This window comes from Dasypus novemcinctus, chromosome 11 (genome assembly GCF_030445035.2).
Source record: "Dasypus novemcinctus isolate mDasNov1 chromosome 11, mDasNov1.1.hap2, whole genome shotgun sequence".
Lineage (NCBI taxonomy): Eukaryota > Metazoa > Chordata > Mammalia > Cingulata > Dasypodidae > Dasypus > Dasypus novemcinctus.
In genome coordinates, this window is record NC_080683.1 from 103,250,635 (window position 1) to 103,276,861 (window position 26,227).

Below are 26,227 nucleotides of genomic sequence, written 5' to 3' on the forward strand. Positions count from 1 at the left end.
CACACATGGAGAGCTGATGCAGCAAGATGACACAACAAAATGAGACACAGATTCCCAGTGTCGCTGATAAGAATGCAAGCGGACACAGAAGAACACACAGCTAATGGACACAGAGAGCAGACAAAGGGGAGGTGTGGGGGAGGGAAGGGGAGAGAAATAAACCTAAAAAAAAGTGTCTATTTGAGTCCCTATTTTAATTTCTTTGGGGTATATACCTAGAAGCAGAATTGCTGGGTCATATGGTAATTCTATATTTAACTTTTCAGGAAGGAAAGTAAGATTTTATCTATTTTTTTTTGTAAGGTGGTTGCCTCATCAACCTGCAGGTTTCAGATTAGAAGATGTCTATTTGTCTATCTCCATCTTGATGCATACCTATATCCATAGCATATCCTTATCATTGTAGAAAATGCAATTATTCAAAACACCTTAAATAAAACAACCTTGGCAAACATTAACTAATATTATCCAGCCCACTACTTGAATGTTTTACAGTAAATATAGCAATGCTAATTGTAAATAACTAAAATCTACAAACTCAGAATGAGTCCCTTTTCCCCCTAAATTATGTGGGGAAAGCCCCAAAAGGGGAGATGCCAGAAGAAAATGCCAGGGGGGCAGGAGATGGGTTAAGTGTGGAGTTTTAGTACCTGGCATACTGCCCCCCAGGCCTGAAAGGATTGGGAGCAATCATAACGAGCCCCTCCTGACCCCCGGATGCGGGAGTTATCAGAGGGAGAAAGGCTTCCCAAGGAGCCTGGCTTGGGCTGGGGAAGACTTGCCCCCTGGGGCCCGCAGCAGTGAGGGTCAGGTGGCAGGTCTGCAGGGCGGTGGGGAGTGGAAACTGCCTGCCTTGGCATCTGTGGAGAAGCAGCAGTTCCAGTAACTGACTGGAGGCACCAGGGTCCTTCCAGTAACATAAACCCACACCTGTATCAGCAGCTTCCCACCCTGGGGGTGGCCAAGTCTTCATCTGGGTTCACATGGCCAAGTCTTCATCTGGATTCTGACTCCAAGACCACACTGCCTGCCATTGAAACTCACACTCAATACTGAGATAAGAAAACTAGAGTCTCAGAAAGTAAGTAAACCCAAAGTCACTAGCAAGGCAGTAACAAAGTTAGTGCCAACCTCTGAGTTCTTTACATTATTATGTCCCTCTATGGAATTGTAGGGACCCACTGAGAACAGTATATATTAAATATTATTGACCATCACCCACCATAAGAAATCATTTTCACTTGGCACTTCAAATTGGAAGTGCATGCATATATACAATATTCAATATTTACCACTGTAACAAGAGCTTCACAATTCAATATTACATGCAATGTTCTCTGCGTATTTCCTATTCTATTTTTAAAAATTCTATTGCATGACCCACTAATGAGTATCAGCCACTAAAAAAGTAGGGCAGACTCTCATTGGTCCAAATTTGGTCATGGGCCCATCCTTGGACCAATCATAATAGCTCTGATTGTGCTTCATCCTAGAAAGCATAAGCTTAGAAATGGGAGAGGAGCTGTTCCCCAAAGGATGAAGAAATGGACACCGGTCACTGGAACAAAACAGAAACAAACAAACTGAACAGCTCCAAACAGAAATCAGCTATCCAGAAGTTTGACAGAAATATTGTATTAGGTAGGGCAAGTAAAGCTAAACACTATAACCGATGAGCCCTGTCTGGAATCTCACTGTTTAAACCCAATAGAAATTTATTTCTCTCGCACATAAAATCCATTGACTGTGCAGTGGGCAGATTCCACATGACAAGTCAGGGCCCAAGTGCCTTCCCTCTATCCCAACAGTCAAGGGGAGTAGAGTACAGAGAGGTTCATTTAGGAAGTATGTTGTTTTATTAATTAAAAAAAAATTTTTTTCATTGACAATGCCTGGAATTGCCCCTTAACTCTGCCAATAATCCATTGGCCAGAATTCACCTGTGTGGCCCCAGCTCACACAAGAGAAACGAGAAATATGGTCTAGTTGTGTGCCAGGAAGAAAAGGAATTGGGTTTTTCTGCCCACACAGTAGCCTCTGCCACAGGTAAATGTTTATTCCTGCAATAAGTTCTAGACCTGTGGAGCCCCAGCTGACCCATAGCCAGGATTGAGTGTGTACCTGAAGCATCACCCGGTGCCCTTGTCTGCAAATTTGTTCTTCACAAGTCTGCCATGTAATATTCTCATTTCATCTTCTACCATAAATATGTCAGCAACAGAGAGCCAGGCTCTAGGAACAATGTTTCCAGGAGGAGAGATTTAATGAGGATGGGACGCAGGAAGTGGATTCTGAGACTGTAACACACCTTGTCTACCTCAGACGAGGTTGGGTCAGGCTGGGTGAAGGATCTTGAGGGGAAAAGGGAGTGCAGAGCTCTGGGTGAAGGAGGCCAGAGCTTGGGCATTTGGGTTTCTAAGGTGATGTGGAGCAAAAGGGAAACTGAAAGAGAAAGTCTGAAAACATTTCTCTTATTTCCAAATTTTGCAGAAGCTTGTCCTGTTTCAAAACCACAGGAAGCAATGGCCCAAAGAAACCAGTGACATAGAGAAATAATAGAAATAATGTCTGGTTGTAATGAATCTTTTGGAATGTTCCAAACTTTAGTTTAAACACTAGGTTTTGTATTTCTCTGTTATTTTTCAGCTACTTTTTTGAAATTTTATATCACTTGTCTAATCGTCCCTTGAAAATAATATGAAGAAAATCATATGTATGTAGCAATGTTCCTGACTCTTACAGAAAGAAACAACTTACGGCACTGTGGTAGGAAAAAAAAAAGTCCCTCCCCCCAAAGATGTGTTCACTACCTAATCCCCTGCACCTGTGAATACTACCTTCTATGGCAAAAGATGTGATTAAATTAAAGATCATGGGAGGAAGAGCTTATTTGGGTTATTCTGGTGGGCCCTAATTGCAGTCACATGTATTCTTAAAAGAGAGTGACAGAGGGAGGTTTGAAATAGAGGACAAGAAAGGCCTGTAGCCACCAGGAGCTGCAAGAGGCAAGGAGCAGATTCTTTCTTAGGGCCTCCGGAGGTAGCAGGGCCTGCCCATACCCTTTTTTTTTTTAAGATTTATTTTTTATTTATTTCTCTCCCCTTCCCCACCCTGCCCCCCCCCCCCAGTTGTCTGCTCTCTGTGTCCATTCGCTGTGTGTTCTTCTGTGTCCGCATGTATTCTTGTCAGCGGCACCGGGGGAATCTGTGTCTCTTTTTTTTCTTTTTTTAAGATTTATTTTTTTATTTATTTCTCTCCCCTTCCCTCCGCCCCACCCCCCCACAAGCTGTCTGTTTTCTGTGTCCATTTGCTACATGTTCTTCTTTTTGCCTGCTTCTGTTGTTGTCAGTGGCACAGGAAACTATGTCTCTTTTTGTTGTGTCATCTTGCTGTGTCATCTCTCCGTGTGTGTGGCGCCATTCTTGGGCAGGCTGCACTTTCTTTCGCACTGGGCAGCTCTCCTTATGGGGTGCACTCTTTGATCGTGGGTCTCCCCTACATGGGGGGCACCTCTGCGTGGCACAGCACTCCTTGCGTGCATCAGCGCTGAGCATGGGCCAGCTCTGCACAGGTAATGGAGGTCCGGGGTTTGAACCGTGGACCTCCCATGTGGTAGGTGGACACCCTATCCACTGGGCCAAGTCTGCTTCCCTCTGTGTTTCTTTTTGTTGTGTCATCTTGCTTTGTCAGCTCTCCATGTGTGCAGCACCACTCCTGGGCAGGCTGTACCTTCCTCGCGCTGGGCGGCTCTCCTTATGGGGTGCACTCCTTTGAGCGTGGGGCTCCCCTATGTGGGGCACACCCCTCCGTGGCATGGCACTCCTTGTGTGCATGAGCACTGGGCGTGGGCCAGCTCATCACACAGGTCAGGAGGCCCTGGGTTTGAACCTGGACCTCTCATGTGGTAGGTGGATGCCCTATCCATTGAACCAAATCTACTTCCCCACCCACACCTTGATTTCAGCCCAATGGTAGTGATTTCAGCCTTCTGGCCTCCAGACTTGTGGCTGCCATGTTTTTTTTTTTTAAGCCACCTAGCTAGTGAAATTTGTCATAGCGACCATAGGAAACTAATACAATCACCTTTGCCCAAAACTTGTGAGATTCTGATCCATGTAATGAGGAATTAGATGTACATTTAGTACAGGTAGTAGATTTTCTTCTTGTCCTCAAGGTTTTGTTCTTTCTTCCTGTAGGAGCAAGATAAATCTCCACCTTATTGGCATCAGGCTTGGCTATGTGACTTTCTAAAGCCATGGAAACATGCTTGAAAGTGATGCTTGAAAGTGACAGATGACACTTTTAGGCAGAAGCTGTGAGAGCCCTTGTGAGAGTCTGTCTTCACTTTTACCTGCCTGCCATGAATTCAGCCTGCCCCAGATAGTAGGGGCTGCTTCTTTAGCTTCCTCCCAGAATGAAGAAGATGTGGTGCACTGCCAAAGCTAGCCTGAGGAAGATGTGTAGCCTCTCTAAAAAAGAAGCCTCCAGAGTTGTAAGCCTCAGTGATTTGGGGAGCTGTCTGTTATTGCAGCATAACCTAGCAGAAGCTGACTGAATTACTCAGCAATTTAAAAACTTTTCTTCCAACAAATCCTGTGGAATCTGATTAAATTTCTTGGCACTCTCCCTATTAATAAAAAGAACATGATTCTTTGGTGTTAGCTGTACAGGCATACCTTGGCGATATCACTGGACTGGTTCTAGACAACCATAATAAGCATATTTTACAATAAAATTAGTCACATGAATTTTTTGGTCTCCCAGTGCATATAAAAGTTATGTTTGCACTATATTGTAGTCTATTAAGTGTGCAATAGTTTAATATCTAAAAAAACCAATGTATATACCTTAGTTAAAATGTGACACAGAGACATGAAATGAGCATATGCTGTTGGAAAAATGGTGCCAATAGACTTGCTTGATGCACAGTTGCCACAAGCCTTTAAATTTTAAAAAATGCAATATCCATGAAGTGTAATAGAGTGATGCTCAACAAAATGAGGTATGCCTGAATCATATTATTTATTACAGTATATGGCATATATTTTCATAGTTGATATATATTATATCATTATATTTTAACATGTATAAACCTCCACTTTTTCTTCCTCCTTTCATTCTCCTATCATTTATGCTAAGTCCTCTGTTCTTACAAAAATCTCCTACAATTTTCTTTCTTTGTAGATTTTAATTGTCTCCTTAAGAACACAAGATTATCTTTTTGTTTAAAGTACAGCAATCAATGACCCTCTTGTAGTTATCTCTGAAGGGAGATGGCTGCATTCATTCACACTAGCCCAAGGACCTGGACTTGAAGCCAAGGCCAAGGCTGCAGCTGGTTAACAGCTGTCTTCCATTTATCAAATCCCTCTTCCTTCCCAAAACTGGTTTCACTCTGTACCCAAAGAGGAGACAGGGCCAGTGATTTTTGTTTTGTTTTAAATGTGGTTCAAAGAAATGGAAGGAAAAAACCAAACAATAAAAGCAGCTAGGAAAAAAACGTAAGAGTTGGTTGGGAGAGGAGGGGAAAGAATGGGGTGCACAAACGGGTTCCAGGATCTGGAACGACTCCAATGGAATTTTTAACTGTTCCGGATTGTCTTCAAGCAGTTCTTTCCGAATTAAATGTTTCTTTCATCCGTAAAATATATAGCTCCTCTGTTGCCCAAATCTGTCGTGTCTGGCCCCCAGGTCTCTCTCAACTCTCCACCAGGTACCTGGGCTCGTGGGCTGTGTACATCCACCCCTCCTTGCCTCTCCTAGGCTGGCGCTGGGTAGGGCGCATTTGGGCTCCACCCGGCATTCGCTGGGCCTGGAGTGGGCGCCCCCGCGCGCTGTGCGGCACGGTCGGTAGGTGGCGCCCAGCGGCCAGCGCGTTCCCAGCCCGGTCTGGGCCAGGTGGACTGGAAAGGGCGGATGTAACCAGCGCTGAGTGGTAGCCGCCGCCGCCGCCCTGGCCCGCCCCCGCCACGCAGCGCTGGTGACACGCGTGCCCGGGAGAGGGCGCGAGCGGCAGGGCCAGCTGCCTTCTGAGCGCGGCCACCGCTGCCAGCTGCTAAGCAAAGCGCCGGGACGTCCCCGCCGCGCTCGGTCGGAGGACGGCCACCATGGAGGCGCAGGCACAAGGTGAGTGGGCGCCGAACGCCCGAGGACCGGGTCCTGGGGCCCGCACAGAAACGCTCGTCCTGCGTCTCCTAACTTTGCTCTCCGAGCGGATCGGTGCCGTCCCCAGACATCTGGGACTCCGCTCCCCCCCGCGCACTCGGGGTCATTCCTGCTTCCCAGCCCGGGATTCGCGGTGGGTCTGGGGACCAGTCCTGAAGCCGTTGAGTGGAGAGGTCCCTCCGCAGGAAATGCGCCCACGGAATGCTCTGTCAGGCCCCGCAGTCAGTTGCCCCCACTCCCGGAACCTCGCGGGTGCCAGAGGACCTGTTGTTTAGGGTCCGGAATCAGCCTTCGTTCCCCTTTCCTCCGGGAGTGGGGATGGAGCTCGACTCCTCTCGCGCGGGCCGGGGGGCTCACATCCCTCGACTCTGAAGTTGGGGGGCGAGCGGGGCGCGCACCCCAGTTGGTGGCTCTGCGGCGACCCGGGTCTCCCTGCTGGGAGAGGGGCTTCCCGCGCGAGGACCGGCCTTCCCGGCGAGGTGAGCGTTACCGGCCGCCGACCCTCCCTCCAGATGGGCCCCTGTGTTGGGGGTCTCCCAGGATGGGGGAGCGACTTCTGCCTTTCCCGGTGCGCGGGGTCCCCCGGCCGCTCCACTCCACGCTCCCTGCTGCAGGAGTCGCGACGGCTTCACGAAGGGCGGCCGCGTGTATTGGGGTCACCCTGGGACCAGGGATGGGGTCCCGATGCGGCGGTGCGGGGATGGGAGTAAACAGACACTGGGGAAGAACAGAGGGGGATGGATGTGGTGCGTGAGACAGGTAAGGAAACTGCCGCCAACAAGGGCTGGATTGCGGGATTAAGCCTTAAAGCCGTTATCGCCACTTTTCCTCTACAAGGTGGGAAATTCTGCGGTAGCCTTTAATATTAAGAAAAGAAAAGAAAAAAGAAAAGAAAACCTGTTTAAAAACAAACAAGCAAAACCCTGAAGGTTCCTGACCCCGTGTGCTCGCCCTCTAGGGGCGGGAGCTGCATCCTGCCTAATGCGAGCGGTTTCGCGGGTGCGTGGGCCTGGAGCCACCCAACAGGTTTGCTGCCGGGATTACGATGTTTGAACAGCAAGAGCCATCCTCGTTATTTCCATCAGCTGATACCCTAACCATAAAGCCGCCGCTGCCAAAATTTTTCCATTATCTAAATAGGAAAGGAGACTTCAAGAGTGGGGCTAGTTGGTCCAAATCATAATAAACCAGAGGCCGGTTTTGACCTTCACCTCCAAGCTGAAGCATTAGGCACACTACTGGAGTTTTTCAACCTGATTTGCGCGTCAGAGTCGCTTGGAGACCCCTAAACACTGGTCTGACTCCAGGCCAATCAAATATCAATCTCTGGGTATGTGTGAAAACTTCCCTGGTGATTCTGTTGTGCAGTGAGGGTGGAGAAAACCTGCAGCGCATAAGGAGACCCTTGTTCAAACTTGGGCGATTTCTGAGGCTACCAGCTGAGCACTCCTATTTTCCCATGGTTTTTACTTCCAAGCTTTACAGATATTCCAGTTCTTGCCTTTGCCAGGCACTATCTTCATGAAATTTACTGGAAATTAACTTGATAGTTATTTGATAACTCAAAAGTGAAATGGTAGCTGTATTAATGCTATGAAAGAGGGCCACGGAGTAGAGCCTAAAAAAGTATGTATACAGTAGGCCATATTTATAGAGAAATATACTGTTTACAATGTATACTTTAGGCTGTATTTAGAACAATAGCAAAATCACCAGAATAGCTAAGAGTAATAGTATACTGTGTCCTTGTCCCTGTTCTTATTTGCATGTGTTTTTATTTACATGGACGACTCATTTCATCTTCACGAATTCCAGGAGGCAGTTATGTTCTCATTCCCATTCTACAGAGAGGAAGCAGACAGGGAGTAAAGGAGGTGTTTACCGTCACAGGGAGAAGGAGTAGCAGAGTTGATGCTGTGAACTCCCATCAGCACTCAGTGCCTACCACTTCTAGAGGAAAGACACTGTCTGAGTCCCCACCTAAGTCTCCAGCGGCCTCCTCCTGGCTGGATGGAGCCCGAGTGGGTGGGGAGCACCAGTTAAAAGCAAAGGAAGTGGTTCAGGGGAGATTTGGACTCATCCTGGTGATGGTCAGCCAGGATGATCAAAGCGAACAGGTTCCACAAATACTAAGGGAGTAAAATCAAAATGACGTGTATTGGAATATGGGGGTGGGGGGAGGATTGTAGTCAAGGATGACCCCAACTTCTTACTTATACAACCAGGTGATGAATTTATCTCTTTAAATCCTCATTTTCCCAGTATTTTAAGTTCTTCATTTTCACTTTCTTTTTGTCCTTTAAGCAGCAGGCATAGAAGGTTCTTTGAGAAAAAAAAGCTTTTCACAATGTTTTTAGGGTTTTTTTATGTTAAAGGGAAAATCTTTCCCCTTGGCACGTTTTTGTGGCTAAATGAATGTGTGCCTCTTAGATTCTAAGATACTCCTGTGATGTCCAAAGGGCAAGCTTCTAAGTCCAGCACAGTTTAATTTAGAATTACCTAGAGTGGGGATGGTTTATCTTACCACCTCTTAATCTGAGGCAAACAAGAACGAGCCAGGTTAAGTAAGCAGCTGCTTATGAGATGCCCCTTGGAGTTTCAGGGGACCACTCAGTTGCTATGGACATTATTTGCATGTATAGCTCAATAAATATACCAGGGGGTCCTAATAATGCTCCCATAAGTGACATTGTGAAAATAGGTTCCTTGACGCTGTAAAAGAACAGATTACTTCCAGCAAAACAAGAAGCATTCCGGGGAGTTGTTAGAACAGAGAAGGGAGAAGTAGGATTACCAGTGGAATGATTCAGTGAGGAGGGGCTGGAGGACAGTGTGACAGGGCATTCCACGAAAGGCCCCCCTCCGTCTCGCTTTCCATTGGGATTGGACAATTTTGCTTTAATAGAAGTGATATATGTGAGTGGGATTTTGGTAAGAAATATACAGTATCCTGAAGTATATGACTGTCCCTTAAAATAAAAACTCCCTGATTCTTTTAAACTAGTAAACTACTTTAAATCTCTCATTATTCTACATGGAAACAATTTGTTGTTTTTGCCTTTCCCAGCGTTTTTAATGCTAAAGGAAAAGGTTCTGTCTTCTTCACACTTCTGTACATTCAAATTGATACCTGTTTCGGTTCCCTTAGGGCCGCTGTAGCAAATGACCACAAGCCCCATGGCTTTAAATGACAGAAATGTATTGTCTCAAGGTTCTGGAGGCCGGAAGTCCGAAATCAAGGTGTCCACAGGGCCGGGCTCCATCCAGAGCTTCTAAAGGGAGAACTTGTTCCTGGCTCCTCGAAATCACCCAAAATCAGTTAGTAGCAGCTTTGCTTCTCTGTAACATTTGTGCTCTTTCTTTTCTTAAAACCCTGACTTAGCACTAACTCCTGTGTGCCTTGGGCAACGAGCCTCGAGGGGCCATGGCTGCTTCTGAGGTTTCACTCCAGTCTCTGCCCCATGGTCTCCTGGTCAGTCCCCTCTGCCTCTCTTAGAAGGACACTGGTGATTACATTTAAGGTCCGCACCAGTAATACAGGATAATCTCCCCATCTCAGGTTCCTTAAGTTTAATCACATCTGCATCAGATCATGTTTATAGCTTCCAGACATTTGCACCTGACATCTTTGGGGCCGTTATGCAGCCTCCTAGAGTATCGTTTTTATATTCAAACATTCTGCTCAGAAGGATTCTCTGAAGCTCATGAATGATGTAAAGTAGTGAATGTTAGATTCATCCCGACTGTTTTCAAGCTGTACTTACCTGAAATTGTCCTATAGTCCATTATCCTTTGCTCACCAGAAGTTTATTTCCCCTCATCTTGTTCCAGGAAGGACTTAGGGCAGTTTACACAGATACATAAAATGCAGCAAGATAATGTGAATTAGAAGTAGATGGAAGAAAAAGAACAGGACAAGAATAAGAACAGAAAATGAAACAAGGGATGAAGCTCTAGAAGAATGTTTGTAATTATATTGTGTTATTGAGATTACATGGGGGGAAAAGGCTCTTTCTTGCTTTGTAAACAGAGTATGGTATTTTGTTAGCAAATGATTAAATAATCCCTATCCCCACATAACAAGCCCATTTTCTTAGGGATCAGATTACCCAGGCAAAAGAAACTATTTTCAGATGATATAATTGTTCAAAAACCTCAAACTGTGGAAGCTAGGTGTCACACATTTTTTAAATTTAATTTTATTTATTTCTCCCCATCCCCTTGTTGTTTTTCTCTTGCCGTATCTGTTCGTCTTCCCTGTCTCTTTAGGAGGTCCCGGGAACCAAACCCAGGACCTCTGATGTGGGAAGGAGGTGCCTAATCACCTGAGCCACCTCTGCTCCCTAACTTGTTGTGTCTGTCATCATTTTTTCCTCCCTGCATCTCTTGTTGTGTCATCTTGTTGCACCAGCTTGCCATGCCTGCCCATCCCATCAGATGGCTTTCTTCTTTAGGGAACCTCTGTTCCCTTCTAAGTTGTGTCTCTCATCATGCTTTTTCTTCTTGTGTCTCTTGTGTTGTCAGCTTGCCGCACCTGCCCATCATGCCAGATCACTGTCGTCTTTAGGAGACACCAGGATTCAAACCAGCGACCTTCCATGTGGCAGGCAGGAGCCCAGTTGCCTGAGCCACATCTGCTTCCTTAGACGTCATACATTTTGATTTATGAATAAGAATGTTATTTAGAGTATTTTTACTGTCTTCAAACTACCCCGTATGGTTTTGTTTTTCCCTCATTTGGAGGTAGATAGTGATGAATACAATATTGAAGTCATTCATTTGCAACAAATCACACTATTGTTGCAACTGAAATTCTTATGAAATCTAATCATTACAAATATAGTTATTATAGTTGATTGGAATCTATTTTAAATTGCCTTCCTTAATATACACCTTCTTTTCTCAGTATTCTGGGTAGGCAGAATCTGAGACGTTTCTTGAAAAAACTGATAAGCAAGAAAATCCATTTTTGCCACCATAAGATTTGCTGTTTAGTGATATACAGTAATGAATAAGTATGTCAACAAATATGCATTTGTTATATAAATACATTTGTTATATAAATAAATATTTATTAATTTCTGTAATCATGGCAAACATTCAACAAGCACCTGCTGTTGAGAGGCCCTAGGGTAGAGTGGCTAAGGTCCCAGAACCAAGGCACATTGCCGTTGTCATGACCTTCAACGAGGCACTTGATCTGTCCCGGCCAGAGTTTCCCTATCAATAAAATGGGCATAATTATAGTTCCTAGCTCATAGGATTGTAATGAGGGTTAAATGAGCATATCCATGCAAAGTGCTTAAAGCAGAGCTTGGCGCATGGTAATTACCATGTAAATGTTTGCTCTTGCTTTTATGAGCATATGCCAAGAACTTTGCCTGCATTATTTTATTGAATCCTTATAATAACACTGGGAGATAGGTATCATACTTTCAATTCATTTTACAGACAGGGAAACTGTGGCTCAGAGAAATTAAGTGAGAAAGACAGCATTCAACTTTCGGTCCATCCAAGTCGAGTATGAGCTTAGCTGTGCTACTGCACCATCTCTCAGTACACGCTGGGCAGTAAGTGCCAAAGGGGGAACAAAGGTGCAGTTGACATGGGTCATCTTTTCAGGAGAGTAGCAAAGAAGAGCTGAGAATTGTCCCTATGTGAACTAGCACATAGAACCGTTGAATTGACATATTCCCATCCCAATGGGATTTTTAGGGTGCTTAGAGTGCTAATTAGAACTAATCCACATCGAGAGTGATAATAACATTTTAGGGACTTAAAAAAAAATCTGAATACAATGCTATGCATTTAAAAACCAAGCATCATATGGGAATGTTTATTTTTTTAATATGGCTTTTATATAAACTTACAACTGCTCTAATTAAAAATTGTAGTAATTAAAAAAACATGCTAAGTGAAAGAAATCAGACACAAGGCATTACGTATGGTATATTCCATTTGTATAAAATGTAAATATAAATAAATCTATAGAGACAGAATTAGATTAGTGGTCATGTAGGGCTGGGGAGGAATAAAGGGATTGAGAGGCGACTGCTAATGGGTATGGCGTTATTCTTTTTGAGTAATGAACATGTTCCAAAATTGATTGTGGTGGTCAATATACAACTCTGTGATTACACTAAAAGCCACTGATTGTACACTTTGGATGGATTGTATGATATATGAGTTTTTTTTCAATAAAACTGTTTAAAAAATATCTTATTTAATATATGCAACAAACTCATGAGGAATGTAGTGTTACTGTCATTGAACAGGTGAGGAAAGTGAACTGCAGAGCAGTTATACAACTTTCTCCTTCACACAGCTTGGAAATGTTGCAGCCAAAGTTTGATATCAGAGACTTTGACTCTGTTATGAGTTGAACTGTGTCCCCTAAAAGACATCTTCAAGTTCTCACCCTCGGTCCTGTGAGTGTGACCTTATTTAGAGATAGCGTCTTTGGAGATTTGACGAGTTAAGGTGAGGCCAAAACGGATTGGGGGTGTCTACTCCAATACCCCGCTGTCCTTTTAAGAGGGAAATTTGGACAGAGGCAAGCTGACCTGGACAGACAGAGAAGAGAAGACCACGTGATGACAGATGCCGAGACTGACATGCTACCCCTGCAAGCCAAGAAGCGCCAAGGATTGCCAGCAAATCATCAGAGGCTGGGAAGAGGCCAGGAAGGATTCTCGCTGACAGGTTTAAATGAACCGTGGCCTGGCCAACACCTTGGTTTTGGACTTTGGCCTCAAAACTGTGAGACAATACATTTCTATTGTTTTAAGCCACCAAGTTTGTGGTACTTTGCTATGGCAGTCCTAGGAAGCTACAGACTCCGTATTTTGGGATTTTAATTACTATTTTAGACCATCTCCAATAATGGGTATGCATAAACTGTTAGTGTGTAAAGTTACAGATGGTATGTTTTGTTTTATATTCTTTATATTCTATATATTCTACATGGCCAAAGAGGATTTAAAAAATTTTTTTAAGGAGGCACCGGGAAATGAACCCAGGGCCTGGTATGTGGGAACAGGAGCTCAACCACTGAACTACATCTGCTCCCCAGTGAGAGTTGTTTTTTTTTCATTCATTGGTTTGTTTTTTAGGAGTTACGGGATTGAACCTGGGATTTCATACATGGGAAGCAGGCAGTCAACCACTTGAGCTATATCTACTCCCCAAAGAGATTTTAAAAGGGCAGCATTTTATTGCATTGTCCATCCCATTTGTAGTCTAGGATTAGGAAAATGAACATGACCCAGAGTCCTTGAGGTCTGAAAGAATAAGTGGCATAATATGGTGAACTTGCTATTTTAATTATGTATTCAAGATGAAGAATTCTGCTTAAGTCAGATAACGTGTAATTCTTAAAACCAGTATAGAATTTTTATCACTAGCTTCAGGGAAAAGCCAGTTCAAAAAATGTGGAATGGTTCAAATATGTTGTTCTTCTTGGTATTCATCCTTACCCAGTAGTCTCAAGTCTTAAAATAAAGAAAAGGTATAGGATCTATGTACTTGTTTCCAGAAAGTAGAATCTGTATTCTTTAGATGCTGGCTCAAAGGACTAATCTTATTGGGCTCCCCAAAGGAAAGATTTTCATAGTTTCATGAGCATTATAATTGTTTACATAAATATGATTTATTCATTTAACCACTTCCTAAGCATATCAAGTGTAATACCTACTTTAAAGTAGGTATCTAACAAAATTGTTGGAAAATGAATAGTCAGAGGATCTGTCCTTATGATGAGATGTACTGTGTCCCCCTAAAAGAAATGTTGAAGTCCTAATTGATAACACCTTGGAATGGATCTTTTTGGAAATAGGGTCCTTACAGATAGAATTAGGCAAGTTGAAATGAGCTCACACTGGAGTAGCATGTGTCCTTAATCCAACATGACTTGTGTCCTTGCAAGAAGGCAGGAGACAGGCAGAGATTAAAGCCCAAGGAATGCAGGAAAATCACCAGAAGCCAGGAAGAGGCAAGAAGGGATTTTCCTCTACATGTTTTAGACTTCTAACTTGTAGAACTGTGAGAATAAATTTCTGTTGTTTCAAGCCATCCAGTTTTTGGTACTTTACTGTGGTAGCCCTAGGAACGTAAGACAGCCCTTAAACTACTATCTCAGTCTCTGGGTTAAATTTTTGTGGTCTAAGGGGGTAAGTGAAAAAAATAGTTGGTTTGGTTTGCTTTCCAAATATGTATGAACTATGTATGCATGAAACATTACATGGAATGCCTCTTACAGTACCCATCAAAGATGATATTTTGTAGCCATTTCTTAAATTTAGAGTTAGGTTACTGCTAAGAACACATAAAGGATCACCCCAAACTGTGCAGATTCAATCTCATTATTCTGCTTTTCATGGAATATTTAAGAAATGAAGTATAATTTCTTTACAATTTATGAGGTAAATTAGAGTCATTGTTAATGCACCAGGGAAGACAGCAGAACATTTTAATGAATTTAAATCGGCTAAAAGGAGGGTTTGGATCCTCAAGGAAAGATGAATTTTAAAATAGTTTTCTTACAGTGTGAAACATTTATGAGTGTTGCATTTTGATGCAGAGGAAGTGAAATTCCCAGAATAAAACCACAAATCTTCAAGAATACCCCTTATTCACCAATGTGTTGTTTCTTTCTCAAAAGGCAAAAATCTGGCACTTTGCTATTTGTGATGTGGCCAGATAATGTGCCACACTCTGAAAATGCATGTTACACCTCCATCTCCAAACTTGCCTATGATTATTTCTGTCTTACATGAAGTACCTTTTCCCTGGCGTAAATCTAAAATATAGAATCCTCTTCAATCTCTTGAAAATTTCAAAATTCATTTTCCTTGTGATTAGATATTTCTTTTTTTTAATCAATAGCTATAGCACCTTGTCAAGGATCCTGGGAGTGGAATCGATTCATTCAACAGAGAAAGACAAGTTGGGATGGAGGTGGTGGGAGGAACTTTTTCTGAGTCTCAATTTCTCCGACTGTTGTAAATTTTTCAGGTTTTCACTAAGTTTTCCTACTTGTACCTGAATTAGCTGAGAGCAGCTTTACCGAGAGCTGAAATCAAAATTGTCTATAAATATTTCCTGACATTTTGACTTCCAGTATGGGTTCCTTTCTATGTGAAGACATCATGGAAAGATGCGTTCCCTCCCTTAAGAATTAGGATAGGCAAGGAGGAAAGTGGAGTCCTTCGTCTTGGTTATTACTCTTCAAATGGTTGGAACGTCTCATGGGCACTCACTGCTTTCTCCTATTTACCCCAATTCATGAAAGGCATTAGTGCCAAGGGAAATATCTAATGTTTATTGTGGGCCTCCTGGGTTCTAGGCATAATTCCACTCATCTGTAAGACGCTGGTCAGGTCCCTGCGGTCCACTCAGCAATATTGCCCCTGAAAAGAAGAAACATATTCTGAGGATTGGTATGTCAAATTTCCACTGTGACAGCTTAGGGAATGTGAAAAATTAAGAACACACATTCAGAATTTTTTGAAATATGACTTGTGCTATTTCAAAAAATCTGCATGTAGAAAAAAATAAGAGGAATAATCACCAGCCAGAAGTCAGGCGATTACTTTGCCACAGTGCTTAACACCTGCATTTCACGGTTTTTCTGGAAAACAGGAGAAGAGCCCAAGACCAAGATGCTGCCTCCTTCTTTCCAAAAATTGTTTTGGCATCCACTGGGAGGAAAGCTCTTGCACTTGCAAGTAAACAAATGTATGCATTTGAAAAGTGAGTCTTAATATTGAAAATAAAAGGGATTAGGGCAGTAAGGATAAACAGAGGGAAAACATGCATCTGAAAAAAAATTCAGACATACATTTGATAAGAATTGAAGTCACAATATTGTTTCTGCTTTGACTTAAATTCTTTTGATTTGGAGTTGCTGACTTCCTTCAGTAAGAAATCTGGGCCAAGAGTTTATCTCTTGCATTCCCATCTTCTGTGCTATCCCAAGCCTTATGATTATATACAAATAGGATTTTTTATGAACTTTTTGAATGTAGGGTAATGGTAGTTGACAGGATCTGTGATGGTACTTAATCGGAAATCAATTTATATTAGTTTCATCCTGAGTTTTGTATACTTACCATTATATATGCTTGTTTGCCATGACCCAGGAATTTGTATCATATAAAAGTAAAAAACAAAAAACACAAAAAAGCTACCAGATTATGGAGCTCTGAACTCTGGAAGAGAAAGTATCTGCGGCCAGTTCTCTGACTCTTGACCCATCGAATGGGACTTAGCACACTCTCCTCTCAGACCCATGCCCCCACCCTGCTTGTGCACAGCTGACCTCTGCCCTTCTCAGATTTTAGTCCCTTCTTCTTATCCCTTCCTCTAGGCTGAGGGAAAATCAATGTTTTGGCTTAATGTCATGGGCCCTGTTATATATTCTGGAGGAATAATGGTCCCCTCTAATAGCCTTGAAATTTGGGTTCCATTTTGATTTGGGGAAAGAGGAAAATAGCTCTGTTGTTTTTAACATACCCAATCCAGTGATTGGTTCTCGTCTTCACCTGACTTGCCCTGCCTGCATCATTGGCACATTTGCTTGTTATCTCCTCAGAGCGCTGTGTTCACTTGGTTTCCCAGACACCAAACGTTCCTTGTTTTCCTCTTTCTTCACAAGCACTGCCTCAGTCTCCTTTGCTATATTGGCATTCCCAAATTCATTTCTTAACCTGCTTCTCTTTTCTATCTATACTCATTCTCTTAGTGATCACATCGATATGTACGGTTCTAAATTCCATCCCTATACTGGCAACTCCCAAATGTATCTCTCCAGGCCAGACCTCACCCCCTCGTCTTCAGACCACCTACTTGATATGTCTGCCTGACTCTCTGGGAACATCTTGAAGTTAACATGTTTAACATCGATCTCCCAGCCTCCCTCCTCCAAAATACCCCTAGTTCTCCCTGAGTCATCCCCGAGTCAGTTAACGGCAACTCTGTTCCAAATGCAGATATCCCAAAACTACTCCTTGAGGGGTTTTCCCTTTTGTCCCCCATTTTCACTCTGTCAGATCAACTCTAGTTTCAAAAAATATCCAAAGTGGGATGAATTCCCATCACCTCTGCTGATACTGCCCTGAACCAGGCTTCCTCCATCTTTCACCTAGATTGCTGCACGGGTCTCCTAGTTGGTGTCCTTGCTTTGGCTTTGACCTACCTTCAGTCTCTTTTCAACATAACAGCCAGAGTGAGCCTCTTAAAACCTTTAGTGTCATGTCACTCCTCCCTCTGAATCTCTCCGATAACATTCCATTTCACTAGGATAAGGGGGGCAAAGTCCTGACACTGGCCCATGAGGGTGCTGCGTGATCTGCTCCTCTCTTCCCTCCATTGCTCCCTGACCTCATCTCCTAATGCTCCCACCCACCTCAACTCCCTTTGCTTCCTCCTTAGAGCATTTGCATTTACTGATCTCTCTACCTCAACCTTTCTTCCCCACATATCTGTCTTCCTGGCTTGCTTACTCACCTTCCCTGGTTCCTACCAAAATCTCCCTGGCTGGTCTTAGACCTGGAACTGTTGGGACTTAATTCTCCATAGGTCTTTCAAGTTTCTGCACAATTTGTCTTCTGAGCAAAGGTATTGACAGTTGTTTTTCTCTGAACTATTTTTTCCAAAGTTGTTTGTTTGACAGCCTTGGAAGATAGAGACTGAATCCCATAGGAGCAGATTTATTTACTGTCCAGAATAATAAAGATGAGCTCTCCCTCTAGAGCAGATGCTAGGCAGATTTGCTAGCAGCCCCTATCTAAGATCAGGGCTTCCTACTCTCAGTGTTACTCTCCTGCAGTGCACCCGCTGGATGAGAAGGCAACACTTGGAACTCATCACGTCACCCTGTGGGAATCAGGACTCAGGGAACTGGCACAATGATGTCTCTGGCTACTGCTATTGCTGTGACTAATACATTGTCTCGTGTCTGTGACCCAGGAGTCTTGGGTCCTCTGCCAGCATTCATGAAACAGTCTACCTACTGTTTTCTTGCAAGTGGGGTAAAATCTCAGACCCTTCACACTTCTTGATACCTGTGTGAGCCTTTGCCTTTAGAGGGCCCATCTTTACCCCTCCTCTAGCTGAGCATTTGTTCAAGTGGGTAGTCCACGTAACACTTGTGCCCCCTCTTCTGGACCATACCCTAGGTGCCTGGAACTCCAGAATTCTCTACCCAGACAGCCCTTAGAATGTGGCCAGGTTTGTAGGGTCCTTCCATAGGCAGACCACACTGCCGGCATGGACATTCCTGATCTTGAGCGATGACTGAGAGGTGGCTGTTTTGGGGGTGGGTTTTGAATATGTAGAATAGGAAACTGGTTCTCAAAGTGTGGTCCCTTAACCACTAGCCCACCAGTATCACCTTCACCCAGGAACTTGTAAGAAAAGCAAATTCTTAGGCCCCACCCTAAGCCTACTGAATTAGATGAGGATGGGCCATCTTGCTTTATTAGGCCTTCCAGATAATTTTGATGCATACACAATTTTGAGAATACAGTGAGCCCTGATGATTTCTGACTTCTAGAAATCACACCCTTGTATCATCCTCTCCCCTAGAGTATGGGAAAGGCCTGTGATTGGCTTCTAACCAATAGAATGTGACAAAGGTGATGGGATGTAGCCTCTGTGGGGCATGTCACCCCGATATTATGTTAGGTTAATAAGACCCCATCTGAGCAGGATGGAGCTAGAGTCTTCTTATGGGTTGATGAAGTGAGTGGCCATGTTGGAGAAAACCACACGGCAAGGAGCTGCAGACAGGTCCTAGAAACTGGCAGTGTTTCTAGAGGGTGTCCCACATCTAACGGCCCTCGCTCCTATAGCTGCAAAGAAATGAATCTTCCAACAACCTGAGTGAGCTCCGAAGTGGCTGCTCCCCTTTTTGAGCCTCCAGGTGAAAATGCATCCAGGCTGCGACCTTGGTTCCAGCCCCACAAGGAGGATCCAGCCAAGCTGTGCCCTGACCCCTGACCCACAGACACTCTACCATGATAAGTGTGTGTTGTTTTAAGCCACTACTTTTGTGGTAATTTGCTCTGCAGCAATAGGAAACTAATGCAGCACAGGGGCCTGTATGGGAAGAGAGGATGGCTGAGAGGCCACTGGCCTTAATTTGTACTCCTGCCTCAGACCCTATAAATGTTGGTGAGGGGCATGTCCTGGACCGTTGACACAGAATTGCATCCCTGCCTCCTTACCTCACACCCAGAAACACTTACCTGCTTTGTTTTTCTTTCTAGCTATTGTCTGCATTTATCCACTCTATTAGTGCAATTTGCTCATGGTCTCTTTCCACTCATCCCAAATATAAGTTCCATGAAACCCGAGATATTTTATTGTTTTGGTCACTACTTACTCTCCAGCACCTTGAGCAGAGCCTGATACCTAGTAGGAATTTGTCAGTATCTACTTGTATTAGTCAGCTAAAGAGTCGCTGATGCAAAATACCAGAAATTGGTTGGTTTTTATAAAGGATATTTATTTGGAGTACAAGCTTACAATACCAGGCCATAAAGCATAAGTTAATTCTCTCAGCAAAGTCTATTTGGAGCAAGATGGCTGCCAATGTCTGCGAGGGTTCAGGCTTCCTGGGTTCCTATGTTCCTGGGACTTGCTTTTCTCTGGGTTCAAGGTTTCTTTCTTCCTGGGGTTGGCTTCTCTTTCCTCTGCAAGCTGACTTCCCAGGGCTCCGGTTTAAGTCTTCAGCATCAAGCTCCAAAATCAAAACACCACCATTAAAAGCCCTCAACTCTGTTCTTTGCCTTGCCTTTTATCTGTGAGTCCCTACCCACCAAGAGGTAGGGACTCAATGCCCGAATCATAACTCAGTCATGCCCAGTACAGATCAGATTAAAAGCCTAATCCAATATCTGTTTTTGGAATTCATAACCATATCAAACTGCTACACTACTGAATGAATGAACTAAGCTAGGATTTTTTTGAAAGGTGACTCGTTCCCTATAAATTCTTGATGGAAATCAACAGGCTCTTTGTTTTCTTAGTTCTGAATCATATAGTTGCATGAAAGGTAAAAATAAACCTGAAGGAAATCATTTAAAGTATTTAAGGAAATGAAACATTCAGTTCCACTCCCTGTCCCCTTTCCCTGCCCCCCCAAAATAAATCGAACATGAATTTTCTGTCCTTAGAAAATCAGAATCCATCTATCAATGTCTTTATTGAATGTAACCCTTAATTTCTGTCAGCTGGTCTCATCTTCTTCCATAGCAGCCCTGACTGCTCTGTGTTTGGTGTTTGTGTGTAGGTGTGAGCACATGTTCACAGAAGGAAACCAGGAGGTATGAAGAGTCCACCTTCCCGTTGATCAGTGAGTGCCTCAGTGCCTCATTTTCCAATCTCTCTCTCTCTCTCTCCCCCCTCTATTATAAGATTTTGTGCCAGGCTCAGTCATTTGAGCCAAAGAATTTTCCACTTTGAGTTAGCCACCTGGTCTAAGGAATGGTCTGTAGAGGGAGCTGGTTGCCCTTCCCAATGTAAATCAAAACTTCTCTTATTTGGTTATTTTCTGTTATTCTCTGTCATTCCTCTCTTGATCAAACACTTTTGGGAGGCAACCTGAGGCAGAGAGAGTGCACTGGACTGGGGTCAGGAGGTCTGGGTTCTGGCTCTGACTTTCCCCCCTCCCCCACTCTCCCCCCACTCTCCTCCCACTCTCCCATATTACAGCTCCTTCACCTGCCTCTCAAGTCCTCAGTTTGCTCACCTCTCACCTGGGAGGGGACCAGATGCCCTTCTAGGTCCTGACTCACTCAATGTTGAGAGATCCACTTAAATTCTTTCTAAAACGAGTTGCTCTTTAAATATTATGTACACATGCATAAAGCTGTCCTTCAACTCTGTTGGCTTGCATGAAAGTGATAATTCCATTTCCTCTGTGGAAACTCTACAGGCCCATTAAATATTTTCAGTTTTCTAGTATACTTCCTAAAATTTTATTCTTGATACTGAGACTTCTCACTTAAAGAATGACTACATACCCACAAAAGCTATTTCTCCAGTATAAGGAGATGAATGGGGTCCTATGGGGAGAAGGCACGATGAAGAAAAAAGAAAGCAAAATAAAGGTTCTGTCATTGAAAGGGAGTCCAGCAGAGAGGTTGAAGAGTGTGGGTGTTGTGGCAAAGATTCGGATTCATGGCCCTGTTCAAGCGCTTGTTAGCTGTGTAGACTTACCCACATCTCAGTTGCTTAGCTCTAAAATGGTGAAAACGGTGGCTGCCAAGTCAATTTTGTTACCACTGAGTGAGACGATACAAGTGAGGTGCTCGTGGCAGTGCCTGGGTGTATTATGGCAATTGAAAAGAAAGGTAAGATTCATTTATTAGCTTCTCACAAAGCATGCTGTAGCAGTCCCCCTGCGGATTGTGTACTTGGTGTTAGAGAAGACGGGGACGGAGCCAAAGGCCCTCCCTTGTGAGCTTACCACCTTATTTTGGTTGCAGCAATTAGGTGTTGAGCTACTATTTTTAACACATTCTTTTATCAGAAAATTCTTTGGGTTTTGTACAACCACCTACCACAAAATTAAAATTAGCTTTCTGGAGCTAGGAAAAGATGAGTAGGCTGAAGGTAGAAGTCAGTCAGTCTCTATGTTGATGGAATTTGAACAGTTGGCCCACATGCAGAGTTCTCTTCTGAAGCATAAACTTTACCTACTGAAACACTGGAATTTTTTTAACGAAGGATAAATATTTTCAGTGGTTGCTGTGTTTGGTTCTTCTTCATTTACTTTGGATGAAAGCCTAAAGACATGCATAGCAGCAGTGAAAATTAAACATACAAAGTAATGTTCATTTTAAGGATGAACAGGTTGTATTTTTTGCTCTATTTCCATTGCTTCTCTCATAATAATTTAAGAAAGCATGGAGGGAGAAATGCTGGTTGCACTTATCTTCTCAGTTAGCAGATCTTAGTTCTGATCCTGGGTGTCAATTTTAAGGTACAACCTTGCTGACGGAGGGTAAAACTTACTGAGAAAGGTGAATGTTCTAGATGGCAGGACTTTGAATATCCTGGTGTCTGTTGCAGCATACTAGGGATTTCTTAGGATTCTGAAAAGCTTCAAATGGCAAATGCAGATTTCTCTCTTGCTAATTTTGATGTTTCAAAAATAAAATATGGCACAAATGAAAATTTTTAGTGTGCATACATACAAAATTTTAATTTTCATATATATATGTAAGAGCAACCCCATCATTTCCATCTCCCTTACTTTGCCTTATTTTTTTTCATAGCACTATGGCATTTTCTATGACATATAGTTATTTGTTTTCTTTTTCTCCTGTCTAGCATTCGAGCTCCTTGAGGGCAGAGACTTTGTTACTGTATGCCTAATGTCAAGAATGACTCCTGAGTGGAAGGCACTCCAAAAATACTTCTGGGAGAGAAATGAATGAATTAATAAATGAATAGTACTCAGTGGATAATGTGATATATAATCCTGGAAGGGGATGGCCATTAAAAACAGCAACACAACTTTATTATAGGTCTGAAAAAAGTTCCTAAAATCAAAGACGTGCTAGAATGACAGTAAGAGTTTTCAGTACTCTTCCATTTTTGCTACATGTTGCTCCTAAACATATTAAATGTCACAGGAGGTTCACTCCATTGACTGTTTGCTGATTCCTTAATTGGCATAGATTTTTGGATCTCAAATTCCTTTTGCAGCTTTCCATATTAAACTTGAAAGGAGGTTTTTTTCCTTGTAAATTTGTTTCCCCTATCTGAAGATAAATGGTTCTGCCACCTATTATTCTCTTACATCACATAAAGTACCTTATTTAGGTCAAACCATATGAAATTGCTATTATTTGACTACTTTTTAACCACAAAAACACGATTTCATATGGTTCAACCTAAGGTATGTTTGACTTCTAGTGTTAAGCCTATTAATTCATAGCATTTGTACACTGAGATGAGAAGTATAGTCCAATGAAGTAAATTGAATATCTTGTTTATTTTCAGTGGTTATGAAAGTAAAAATGCTTACATTTTTTTTGGCCCATATAATTAAATTCTTATTATATGCAATGCATCACCAAGTTAATTTAATAATATAATTCACATTCTAAAATCAAATGACTTAAGTAAAACAATGACAACAAAACACTATCCATAGGAACTAATCAGTTACCATTACTAGAATGGATTCTTACCAGCACAGTCAGCTTCTCTTGTGTGAGTAATGTAAGCAGTGAAGTGGTTGATTAAAGATTATGTACTGTGGATGACACATACTGGGTACATTTTAATTCCAGCATACATACACTTTATTACATTTTCTACGGTGATTGAATTTTATTATTTGTATGAAATATTGGAGTATGCTTTATCTAAGCCATGCATTTTTTCATGAAACAATCTCAAGATTTATGTCTACTTCTGAGACCACATTAAATTACAAAAGATGCTAGAAATTGACTTCAGATGATACTGAATTCTTTGGAAGGGCACGTAAAAATATCAAATGAAATTCAAATGATAGCTTTTCTTCTCAAGAGGATTTTTGAGCACCTTTGGGATTTGTGCTCTCAAACTGCTAAATAGTAATGGATTGCTTAACTATTCATGTGTAACCTTTTATATGTACCATGTATTCTCATGAAAAATATGATGCACAAATTAGAAATTAAAAATAGACCAGGTTAGTTATATTATCATAGTTAACAATGATAAATTCAAAACCTACCATGTGCATTTGAGCATGCATCTGATTCTCCATGGGGCCATAAAGTCATAGAAAGGAGCCTGAGCTTTGCTTTACAGGATAATAAAGTGAGACCCAGAGATTATACACAAAATTCAAGATCTGGGACTCACAATCAGTAATATTTCTTCATTCCACCAGCTTCTGAAGCCATCTGTTAGAATGGTATATGTTCTTGGTTTACTTTTTTTTTATTTAACAAAATGTTACACAGTATAAAGCTTAATATGGTCCAGACAGTGATCTAAGCATTTTATACAGTTCCCATTGTTTAAGCCTGGACTCAATAATAGGGCATTAAATGTTCCACTAAAGAAATTCAAACCCTTTAAAAAAAGAGAAATTTGATTGAACATGTGCCACCCTCAGTGGGTATAAGCTAAATAAATAGAATTGTATATCATATGAGATAAATTCAGACTATCATCTTCACATCATTTGCCTTGAAAAATAATCCTTAAGAACAAGAACCATCTCTTGGCTTCCTCTGCAGTCCCCACTGGATTTAGATTTAGTATAGAGGGAGGGGCAACATACGAACATGGGAGAGTGTCAGGTGTTAGTTGAGAACAAAATGTTGAGAAAATCGTATCAAAGTATAAGTAGGAGGGTTACCTGTTTAGGATGCTCAGGGGGTATGGGCTGATGCGGGGCGGACTCTGGGCCAATAGCTGAAGGCTCATTTTGCCAAGGTGGGTTGTACCATTTGGGAAGAGACCCAAGAAGTGAGAGCTGGGGTGGACCCACATCCTGGGGAGGACTAATACTGTCATATAGAGAGAACTGTATCTCTCATGAGAAAGGGTGGCTCCCAGGGCATTAGGGCAGTTGAGAAAGTCAGGCCCTGAATACTGCTGCAAGTATCTCTGGACATGGCTTCTTGGGAAATGGAGATTGGCTGGTGTTGTGGGCCCCAAGGGGAGGGGAAAATGGATGTGGAATGGATGGAAACAAGGTAAATATGGGGGCAAGAGAGGAGTTTTGTGAGAGTACACGAAGATGAATATAAAACATGTAATATTACTCCAAAAACATATAGGGGATGACAGACTAATAATGTAAACCATAAGGCAAAACATAGGATAACTACAAAATTTAGAAAACTGTACAACCTAAAGTATGGACCACATAGTAAGCACAGATGTCATCTTGTTTGAAAGCTCGGAATCTGTACATCAGTTTCAGAAAATATGATATGAACAAGTTAAGAGATTATCGCTGTGGAAGAGAAAAGGTTTTATGGTGAATCTGGGGAAGTACTGTATATTGTATATATGAATTTCGGTGATCTAAGACTCTTGTGAAGCTGACATTATGCTGGGATTGACTTTACAGGAAGTTTTGGATCACAGAGTGGTTCAACAATGGCAGTGGAGGAATACTGATATAGGATGTTATTGACAGGATATATATGGTTGACAGGGAGTTATACAGGGCATATGCCCAGGGCATATAGTAATGTCTAGATATACTCATAGTGGAAACAATTAAAAACAATAGCTGGGGGGGGGTACTGGGCCCCTGGCTGGGGGGTCACTGTTGTGGACCCTGGGGGAGCAGCGGCAGTCCCCCAGGTGCAATGGCAAGAACCAGGAAGGAAGGAGGGCCCAAAAGTGGGCTCCTGATACTTATGGCTATGCTTTTGAGCCTATACACCTGCAATAAGAATAAGGCCTAGAGTAGCACTGTGCCTGGGAGTTTCCTCCTGACAGCCTTCATGTTACTCAAATGTGGCCACCCTCACAGCCAAACTCAGCATGTAAATGCAGTGCAGTCCCCCCAGCATGGGACATGACACCCGGGGATGAGCCTCCCTGGCACCGAGGGATCACTACCACATATCAGCTGAAGATGCAACTAGAAAAGGACCTTGAATTAAAGGGTCAACACGGATCAGCAGAATATCCCTGTCTCCATATAATAACATGACTTCAAAATGCTGTTTGACCTAATGTAAGGGGGAAATGGAAAGGAGAAATGAGAATATAAGGCTATGAGTCTCTAAAAAAGAGTCTGGAGGTTGTCAGAAGGAATGCCCTTATGCACAACTGAGCAGAGTCTGAGAGACAGATAAAGTAGATACAACCCCAGGTATTGGTTCTTTTGAGGAATAAAGAGACCCACAGGTTCTATGATCATGGCAGATGGGGTTCACTGCCATGGCAGATGGCCCTTCTTTGGAGCTGGTGTTTCTGTGTGATGGAATTGGACTCAGAGGGGATCTCTTTTCACAAGACTTGCATGCTACTTTAATGGAATTGTAGTTGGTGCTGGGGTTTTAGATACATTTAGGGGATTTGAATCTCT

General features: G+C 42.7%; 1 protein-coding gene and 1 long non-coding RNA gene across 4 annotated transcripts in view; both read left to right on the forward strand.

Moving 5' to 3' along the window:
• Positions 1-5,881: 5,881 nt before the first annotated feature.
• Positions 5,882-26,227, forward strand: part of TPD52L1 (TPD52 like 1) — a 120,736-nt gene continuing 100,390 nt past the window's right edge. For 2 of the 3 annotated variants that reach the window (XM_004466791.4, XM_004466793.4), the window contains exon 1: positions 5,882-6,126. In XM_004466791.4, coding sequence (XP_004466848.1) covers positions 6,108-6,126 — 19 coding nt within the window. In that variant the 5' untranslated portion in view covers positions 5,882-6,107. The remainder of the gene's footprint in view (positions 6,127-26,227) is intronic. The other variant, XM_004466792.5, reaches the window with a different exon arrangement.
• On the forward strand, positions 9,377-14,235 carry LOC131280446 (uncharacterized). Its single transcript, XR_009188043.2, has 2 exons — positions 9,377-9,483; positions 10,690-14,235. It is a non-coding gene; the product is annotated as an uncharacterized lncRNA (long non-coding RNA).